General features: G+C 36.1%; 1 protein-coding gene across 1 annotated transcript; it reads right to left on the minus strand.

The window, feature by feature from the left end:
• On the minus strand, positions 1 to 8751 carry LOC129285529 (polyadenylate-binding protein 8-like). Its single transcript, XM_054921267.1, has 9 exons — positions 8055 to 8751; positions 3059 to 3177; positions 2290 to 2946; positions 2134 to 2211; positions 1940 to 2029; positions 1452 to 1589; positions 1182 to 1355; positions 891 to 1094; positions 1 to 494 (listed from the first exon to the last, which is right to left on the minus strand). The coding sequence occupies exons 1-9, from the start codon at positions 8302 to 8304 to the stop codon at positions 249 to 251; spliced, it is 1956 nt and encodes a 651-aa protein (XP_054777242.1). The 5' UTR covers positions 8305 to 8751; the 3' UTR covers positions 1 to 248.
• Between the last annotated feature and the right edge of the window lie 1475 nt (positions 8752 to 10226).

The following is a 10226-nucleotide window of genomic DNA, read 5'->3' on the forward strand; positions in this document are numbered from 1 at the left end:
GACAATCAGAGTAACAATCCATAATCCTGATTCTTAGCACATCACACACTGCAGTACCAAACTTAAAGCACCATTTAAATCAAACTTTGAACCAATCCTTTGACTTAAGACCCAAAATCCCCGACAGACCAAAAGCAGAGTACCTACCCGATCTAAAATACTCAGAACTATCTTAGCTGAATCACAGCCTGCTTCTGCTACAGCAATTCAACATCGACAAAGAGTTTGTGGCCAAATGTAAATATCTCTCAAGAAACAAGGTTGTCACTAAGTGATAGTGAGGCCAGCTGATCAGCAGCACCACCAGCCTGCTGCTGCTGAGCAACATTCCTAAGGACATCCATTGCCTCGGCAACCTTTGCTTTCAGAGCTTCTGGTGACTCGAGCAAGTGTAGAACCTCAGTCTGGTCCATCTCCAGAAGCATGCCAGTCACTTTAGCGGCATTATCAGGTTCCAACTGTTCCACAAGAGGATAGAGATTCTCACCCAACATCTGCAAAAAATAAAAAAATAAAAAAAACGAGAGAGAGCCATCAGATATGGGTCGGAGGCTGGGGTTTCTCAGAACTTCATCACAAATTCAATGTGATATAGAACAGGGTAAAATAATAATAATGGGTGGAAATAGAATAATAGCATAGATATTTGTAAATTAGGGATTAAAGATAAATACAAACTCTGAATTTATTTTGAATTGAATTGTTTTGCTAGGCTTCAATAACGATCCATTTGATTATATTTTTGCTACGTTTATAATATCTCTAGTTAACTATCCTTTTATTTTCAAATCAACTAACTGTATTTGGATTTACATTTGGGAAGGGAAACTAGGGCTAAAGAGCTCAATAATTAAGATCTCTTGGCTTGCTAGAATGGAAGAAATGCGTACCGTCCTTTGCTGTTCAGGAGGGGCATTTGCCAGGGCAGAAGCCAAAGCCCCAATAGGAATTTGCTGGGATAGTCCGGTATCACGCAGCGGCATTCCACCCACGTCATATGGAACAGAAAACATGCCTCCAGCAACGCCAGGCATGGGAACATCAGGCAGGCCCCTACCAGGAGGATAACGGTAGACCCGTCCCCTTGGAAGCATCTGTCAAGTCCAAAACTAACAGGTAAGATGTTATCAATGGCATGGATGGTCTGCAAGAATAGGAATGAAAAATGAAATTTTATGAACCTGCTGCTGCATAAGTGAAACAGGCTGCTGGGTCTGCTGCACTGCCCCTGCACGTCTTCCACCTGGACGTTGACCCTGTTGTCCCTGCTGAACCATTGGCACAAAGAAATTCGGCATAGGAGCACCACCAGGCCTCATTCCAGGCACTAATTGTTGTTGATACCCAAATCCAGGCTGACACAAGAGATTCCAGGTCAGATGAGAAAATTCAAGATGACCTATTAAAGGTAAGTATGGAACATTATGGTGTCATTATGAACACCAGGTTACCTGGGAAGGAATTATAGCAGGAGGACCTTGACCATAAAATATTTGTTGTCCAATACCAGGACCACCAGGAGGGTACATTGGCATACGGGGAGCAACAGAAGGTGCCATTGGAACAGGCCGCATTTGAGCAAACTGAGCCTGTATAAACAGTTAAGACTCCAACATGTGGACATCTTGACAGTCACTTGATATTCTAACCAAATAAAATAAACCTCAAACAACTGCACCGATGATGCAACTAGACAAGACCCCACAACAAATCATGTTCCGGAAATATGTTCAATGCAGGCAAAACTGAAAAGGCCTGTTGTCTTTTAATCCATATATAGATCCTATAACAGTCAATACTTACTTAACAGAGAGTTAGATGGTGCTTGCGTGCCCAAGTGTGTATTTCTGCTTGTGTTTGAAAGAGAGAGGACTACAAAGATTTATTTGTAAATCTCTGGATTCCTCCTATAAGAGGATTAAGTAAGGAAAAGGCTTACCTGCAATCTAGCTCTTCTATCCTCTTTTCGTTGGGCTAGAGCAACATATAGAGGCTTGCTTACCACCATTTTGCCATTCATCTCCACGAGCTACCAAATTATTAAAAATAGAAAATTATAGAACTACTTCCAGACGAGCCAAGAACATCATCTGATGTATTCAACCAAAAAAAAGGGGGGGCATAATGACTTACTGCTCGGGATGCCTCATCGGCAGTTGAGAATGCAACAAACCCTGATCCTCGACTTATTCCATTGGGATCCCTCATAACCTTCCCAGTCAAAAGGGAATAATTTAGTGAACATAGATAAATGTAAAACATAGTGTAAAGAAAAAAGAAATTAAATACCTTGCATGAGGTAATGGTACCAAATGGAGAGAACAGCTCCTTAAGTTTATCATCACTAATGCTATCATCTAAATTTTTAACATATAAATTAGCCCCTTGATATTTATCAGCAGCTTCTTTCATGCTCTGCTCAAATCGAAGTTTCAATTCAAGTTCCCTTTCAGATTTCTTTTGCGCTTTTCCAACATACCATTCCTTGTCGTCAACTTTTTTTCCATTAAGGGCCTCAACAGCCCTAGCAGCATCATCAGCATTCTCAAAATTCACAAATCCAAAGCACTTTGACTTCCCATCTCCATCCCTCATCACCACAGCACTGGTGATTGCTCCAAATTCACCAAAGATCTTCTTCAAATCTTCATCAGAGGTTGATTCTGATAGGTTCTTCACAAATACATTGTTGAATCTTGTCTTGTCAACTGCACTGTCTCTTTCTTGCTTGCGAAGGAAGGGTCCTACATATACTTGTTTATCATTTAACAGCATGCCATTTAGCTTCTCAATGGCTTTCTGAGCAGATTCCTCGTTATCAAATTGTACAAAGCCATAGCCTTTTGATTGGCCAGATGAATCTGTGGCTACCTTGCAAGAGAGGATATTCCCAAACGCCGAAAAGGTATCATGCAATGCTTTGTGATCAATAGCCTTGTCCAAATTCTGCAATGTTAAGTAAAAAAGTAAGGGGAAAATGACAAAATTAGGACAAACAAAGACACGCAAGATACTAGGTGTCTTACCAGAAAACACAAAAAAACCATTACATACATACCTTAATAAATATATTTCCAGCCCCACTTTTGCGAATACTGGGATCACGATGTGAATACATGATACGAATGGGCTTGTTATTCAGAGGAGTGAAGTTCAGCATATCCATTGCTCTGGCAGCTGTAAATCAGTAGGGAACATATAATAGAAAGCACAAGACACTGACATTAAACACAATACAATAAAACAAGTAGAAATAATGTGGTTATCAGAAAACATAATAAAGAGCATTACTCATCTGAAGAAGGCTATGAAGACCAGATAAAATCAAGTGAATGGGTAAAAAAGTAGATAAACAAATCACTATAACTCACAGGTTATCGATATAATGTTAACTGAAAAGCTGATAAATAGTGAATTCATCCACCAGCTTAGATTGGTGTTGAGCAATACAAATAACACAAAAACCACTGAAATAGAATCAGTCATTTTCTTGGTCTCACTGTCTCAGCTCTCAGGGCTGAAAGTTGAAACTCAAAAATATCTGTCACAGAATTGCTAAGCAAGGAAAAAAAACAGCATGCACAACATACAGACTACATTCTAGTCAAAATACTAATTCCACATGACATAGTATGGGAATATGGTATAGAATGGACATCTTAAATAAAATTAGTTTTGCACTCTAGCCAACAAAGGAGCTTAGAAGTTTCCAGAGAAAATTGCAATTTGTTTGGGATCATTACTAAGCATTTGCTTCATCAAAATGATCACGTATTAAGAAATCATATATCAAGAACCCGAACTAATAGAATAAATCTAAATACTTTGTCACTGAAAATCCTACATTTTTCATCTGAATTTGATGCCAATGGTGCAACTGTACTATTTAATGAAGCTAACATTTTTGCACTCCCTACATAGGCATTCATGGTAATATCCCATATAAAATCATGAATATATGAATTGAAAATTACCTTTCAATATTTTATATAATGATATATGGCTTTAAGAGAGATCTGAATTATTTTATGGATCTCAACAAGAAAAGCAACAAAGAAAAGAGAGGTGGAACCGAGCTTTGGTACAAAATGATGATGTAACACAAGAAGGGGAGACGGGAAGAGAGAAAAGAGAGAAGGGATTATATAAGTAGTTAGGTATGCCTTTTGGCTTAACAAATACCCTTAGCATATTTATGAAAGTTATGACCCACATGCTTTGACCTTACTTGGGAAATTATTGGTTGCGTACTTTAATGACATACTAATATTTAGTAAATCTAAGGATGACCACTTGGTCCACCTCCAACAAATCCTCCTGATTCTACGATAAAAACAATTCTATGTTAACCTCCCTAAATGTTCCTTCCTACAGGGCCAAGTCACTTTTCTTAGATTCATTGTTTCCAAACATGGCCTACCTACTGATCTAGATAAGGTCAAGGCCATCCAAAAATGGTTTAAACCAAGAATCTTCCATGAAATACGAAGCTTTCATGACCTAACATCTTTCTATAGACACTTATATGAGACTTTAGTACCATCATGACACCCATAATTGATTGCCTGAAGAAAAGAAACATTTAGTTGGACTCCCGCAACATCCAAGGCTTTCCAAACCATCAAAGAAAAGTTGTCAAGTGCCCCCATTCTTGCACTCCCTGATTTTCACAAGTGCTTTGAAGTTGCACGTGATGCCTCAAGTGTAGGAATTGAAGGCATCCTTAGCCAAGAAGGCCACCTAATGGTATTCTTTAGTGAAAAACTCAATGAAACAAGGCGAAGGTACTCAACGTACAATAAGAAATTCTATGTCATTGTTCGTTCACTTGAGCATTAAAAAACACTATCTCCTACCTCAACAATTTGTTCTATATTCAGACCACTAAGCACTTAAATTCTTAAGCTCTCAAAAGGACTTGAATGCTAAACATGCTAAGTGGGTTGAATTTATGCAAGAATTCACTTTCGTTGTAAAGTATCAAACTAGAGTTGAGAACAAGGTAGCTGATGCCTTAAGCAAAAGAATCCACCTTCTAAACACATTAATCGTTAGTGCTGTAGAATTAAGAGACTGAAGGATGATTACACCTCCTACCTTAACTTTAGACTTATATATCGAGAAGTCAACGATAGCCATCATTGTGAACATGCAAACTTCTTGGTCCTCGATGGATACTTATTTCGACGCTCTAGACTATGTACCGCTCACACTTCGATGCATGATTTTCTCATCTAGTAATTACATGCTTGCATTTTAGTTGACATTTTGGTATTCAAAAAACCATAGTCTGAGTAAAGGATAGGTTTTATTGGCCCTCCCTCAAACGAGACGTTGCTAGAATCCTAGTTCAACGTCGCATATGCCATACTGCTAAGGCAAAAAAAAAAAACAAAGAAATACAGGGATGGTATAAACCCTTACCAATTCCTGAGGCACCCTGGAAGGATATTAGTATGGACTTTGTATTAGGTTTGCTTAAGGCAATCCAAGGGCACAATTCGGTTCTAGTCATCATCAATCGATTCTCGAAAATGGCTCACTTCGTACCATACAGCAAGACCACCGATGCCTCCCATCTCACTAAGATGTTTTTTCAGGAGATTGTTCATCTTCACAGGTTACCCACTTCTATTGCTTCGAATAAGGATGTCAAATTTGCTAGTTATTTTTGGAAGATCCTTTGGAAGCTCTTTGGTACCCAATTAAAATTCCCCTCTGCCTTTCATCCTCAATAATGGTCAAACTAAAGTCACTAATCATAGTTTAGGTGACTTGCTTAGAAGTATAGTCAGTGATAAATCAGGAAATTGAGATATGGTATTGCTGGTTGCAGAGTTTGTTTATAATAATTCAGTCAATCAGTCCACTAATAAGAGTCCATTTCAAATTGTTCAAGGGTACAATCCCAAACAACCTATTGACCTCTTACCCATCCCTCTTACGACCCATACATCTAAATTAGCTAAAGCTTTTGCCCATCACCTTCACAAAGTTCACGCTGAGATTAGGCATAAGTTAGTAATAAGTAATAATGCATATCAATTAGCTGCCAATGCACACTGCCGTTCACAAGAATTTGATGTTGAAGACTACATTATGGCTCGCATACGCCCAAAGCGCTTCCAATAAATTCGCTAAAAAGTTACATGCTCGTGCTTCTGGCCCTTTTTGCATTGCAAAAAAACTAAGGCCCATGCTTATTTGTTAAATTTACCTCCAAATATGTCTATCAGTCCAATATTTAATACTGAGGATCTTGTTCCTTACTGAAGTACTTTTAAGCCACCCTTTTTGCTCTCTGATGACTCTGCAGGTACATAGTCCCACCATGCCCCAATTCTATCATTGCCTGTTGTTGCACCACCTACCAACACCATTGATGCTGTCATAGACGAACAGACGATTATCACTCAAGCAGGTCCTGTCCAATGACACTTGTCCGTTGGAAAGGTCATTCAAATTTAGATCATTGCAAAGGATTTCCGTACCATTGACTTCGCTTTATTCAACAACTACCAACTATTTACCTCTCCGGTGAAAAGTTCTTTCAACCGGAGGGGAAATTATGAGAATTATATTTGATTTGATTTATGGTTTATCAAGATTTGATTTAATATATAGGGATTGTTATTATTTCTTAATATCTTAATTTATTTTATCTTTAAGTATTATCTCAAATAAAATAAGATATTTAACCTAGCTAGATACCTTATTTTCATCTTTTATATTATGATTTAGATTTAGATTTATTATTATTTTTATTATTTCTAGGGCTTATAAATAGTCTCAAGGTTCTTCAATTGTATTCAGTTTTGACATTTAAATAAGAATTATATAATTTTCTCTTCCTCCTCCTTTCTCTCTTCTCTCTCTTCCCCTTTCCTACTTTACATCACTAGATCTGCAAACTTATGGTTATATTTATTCACTAGCTCATTGTCTCTAGCCATGAAAAATGCTAGTTGAGAAGGAAGTGAAAAATGCTAGGGAAGTAGAACTTAACTGGATGTTACCAGTAGCTTACTTCTCTAGTTCTGAAGGAAAAGTTAGGCTTAACTTCATGAGAAGTTAAAACTTTTAGTAAACTAAGCAAGAGGTTAGGCCTTACTTCATGAGAACTTTAACTTCCTCTCCCTATTTACCCCCCAAGCAAGCAACCCCTTCATATTAAATGGAGTCAGGAATCAGTATGCGTTGTGCAGTATATCACAATACCCAACTTGCCATTTGCCACAACAAAGATCACAATTATTTTAAGACTGGAGTCACTGATTTAACAAATCAACAGTAACAATTATTAGGTACAGACAATTACCAGAAAACTTGACATCACGTGACAACTCATTTCTTATCTTACCCAATCAAACAACTTGATTTTCACCATTTGCTTTTCTGTCATACCAAGATCATAAATCATAATTAAAAATTGACAAGTTTATGGGATATCAGCATGTGTACGTTGTTAGCACCCAATATATTTATACTATGTTTCTACTAGGATATAAGCAAATTACTTGCAGAGTTTGCTTTTAAAAGGCACAATACATTTAATTGACATATACAATTGCAGTCATATTGGCCAAGCAAATGTAATCAACACATCTTCATGTATCAAATAGAGCAAGCATTTCTCATTCTTTTCATTAATTTCTGTTTTCTCTTTCTTCCGGAGGGGTCAACTAAGCATAAAAAAGAATTGTTACCATTTAGACTACTAGACACAAACTACGCAAGAACTTGGGGCTAAATGCAGACTAGTGAGGCACTCAAAAGCAATTTCAGAGCCACATGAATGAACAACTTCATCCAGAGGACAGATTAACCTTCCTTCAAACGACCAGAGCCTTTTCTTAACATAAACCTCTCCACATCATGCATTGAATTGTGAAGCAAACTCCATCAATTATTGATCAAAAAGGCAGAAGAAAGCTTCCACACGCCCAAGGGAGAAGCCCCACACACATTAAGGCACACGCTGACTCAATGAACTCTACGCATTGAAAACTACAGATATCAAAGGAAATAAACGAAAGGTATAAGAAAAGACAAACCATCTGGGGCGTTGCCAAAATTGACATAACCATATCCAAGTGATCTCCGGCTAGTCAAGTCCCTACAGACCCTAACAGACACGACCTGACCAACTTGATTAAACAGGTCATATAGCTGCGAATCCGTGACGTTCAGGTCAAGATCTCCGACATAGAGCGACGAAGCCCCAAACTGGCCGCTCCCGCCAGCCGCTGCTGCACCATTAGCGCCCGGAATTGCATTTTGAGGCTGAACCTGAACCTGAGCCATCTCAACCCACAACTACAGCACTGTTCTAACTTCTTTCGATATAATTTTTTATCAAAAATTTCCTCTTTTTCCTTTTTTTTTTCTATTTTTCTTCCCTCTCCTCTTGTTATTCGGATCAAAACACCCAAGGAAGAACAGAATGAGAAATCTAGACTCAGCAAGCTTGTGAGAGGAAAAAAAGACACAAAGTAGATAAATCAACTATAGGGGAATTTTTTTTTTTTTTGTTTTTAAAGAAAATTGAGTACTTTAGGAATTTTCTGGGAAGAAACAGAAAAAACGAGGAGAGGGAAGGATAATGAAGGATAGATTTGGGCGGAGGTCCGACTAGGGATAACAATAGCCGCCGGGGTAACGACGGCGGCGCGTGAATGGCAAAGAAGGACAGCACAGGAACTGTACTGAGGGAAAGGGCGTATGCAGCAGTGAAAGGTATATAGGTAGGTGGTGACTGCCTGACTGGCGACGGTGAGTAGGGGTAAGCCCTAGCACGATGAAATGAAGAAATTGCAGCCGTCCGATGACAGCTGGTGTGGCCCCCGCTTACGAGGTAGGGAGGTCGAAGGGACCCGAATGCGGGATGGATAACTGGCAACGCTGGGTTTCGCTGACAAGGCAGAAAGCTTCACTTCGAAGGTTTCAGCTTAACCAGCCCTCCCGGTCAAAAGCTTAAAGAGCCTTTCATCTTCTTCTCAGTTAAACAGGAAATATTTCGGGCTTTTTATTTTTATCCTAAATTAGAAAACGCCCGATAAAAATTCATTTATTTTTTTATTTGTCTATAAACATTATTTCATGTGAGAACCTAATTTTACGAGAAGTTCTAATCTAATAAAATATAAATTTTATATTGTATTTAGTGTATAGTCTATTTTAATCGGTACGCTATAATATATTATAGGCTCTTTTGTTTAAAATTAAAAAAATAAGTAATTTTTAAATATTTTAAAAATTTTATAAAAAAATTATTTTATAGAGATTTAATAAAAAAATAACCATTATTTTATGTTTGATAATAATAATAAAAAAGTAATTATTAGTTAGTTATCTTTAAATTTTATAATATTTTTCTTAATTTTTGTTTTATAAAAATGAGTTATTATTATATTATTTTAAAATTTTATTATATTTTTGTATATTCTTTTTTTTAAATACTTTCTCTCATTAAATTTTGATTATTTTTAAAAGCTATTCAAAAATATACTTCTTTAAATTCTGATTATTTTTAATAATGTAAACAAACATAATAAAACTCTTAAAATAAATTTTTTTCAACAAATAAGTAATTTTTTTATAAAATAAAATAAAACAAACAATCCAATTATTATTTTACCTTTTTTAACAAGCTTAATCTGTCTTATATTGCATAAAATATTATCATAATAGTTGAGAAAAAACAATAAACTGTATCTTATAAAAAAATTTGTTACAATGACATTATAAAAATTTTATAAAATGTTAATTGTTAAGATCGGTGCTTTAAGTGTTTTAAACAAAATGGAAAAAGATTATCAACATTAAAAAAAAAAAAGGTAAAAAAGTTGCATCTCGTAAAAAGGCCACCAGTAAGATTTATTATCCATATTCACGACATACGCATGATAAGTGTTGTTTTTTTTTTTTTTTATGAATCAAACGTATGATAAATTATTTTAATAAAAAACTGGTTATTTTTTTAATAGCAAAGGTTGAGTTAAAGTAGAAGAAGTTAGTTTTTTTTTTAATAATATAGCAAAGCAAGATTCAAACTCTTATGTTATTCACATTTAGCATTCAATCATGTCTTTAGTGCCCGTTTGAATTTTAATTAACTATAACAGATTATAAAAATAATTAATTAAATAATAAATTTTAATTACAATTGATTATCTTATAGCGTAATTTATTTAGATACTATTTTTTTAAAATTAATTTTAATAGAA

This window comes from Prosopis cineraria, unplaced genomic scaffold (assembly GCF_029017545.1).
Source record: "Prosopis cineraria cultivar Desert tree isolate PC_DT_omini unplaced genomic scaffold, ASM2901754v1 PC11, whole genome shotgun sequence".
In the NCBI taxonomy this organism is placed as follows: Eukaryota; Viridiplantae; Streptophyta; class Magnoliopsida; order Fabales; family Fabaceae; genus Prosopis; species Prosopis cineraria.

Coding starts and splice junctions, on each gene's coding strand:
- LOC129285529 (XM_054921267.1), bottom strand. CDS start 8,304: ATGGCTCAGGTTCAGGTTCAGCCTCAAAATGCAATTCCGGGCGCTAAT. Junction 2,947..3,058: donor CTGGAAATATATTTATTAAG/GTATGTATGTAA, acceptor TTAACATTGCAG/AATTTGGACAAGGCTATTGA. Junction 2,212..2,289: donor GTACCATTACCTCATGCAAG/GTATTTAATTTC, acceptor TTGACTGGGAAG/GTTATGAGGGATCCCAATGG.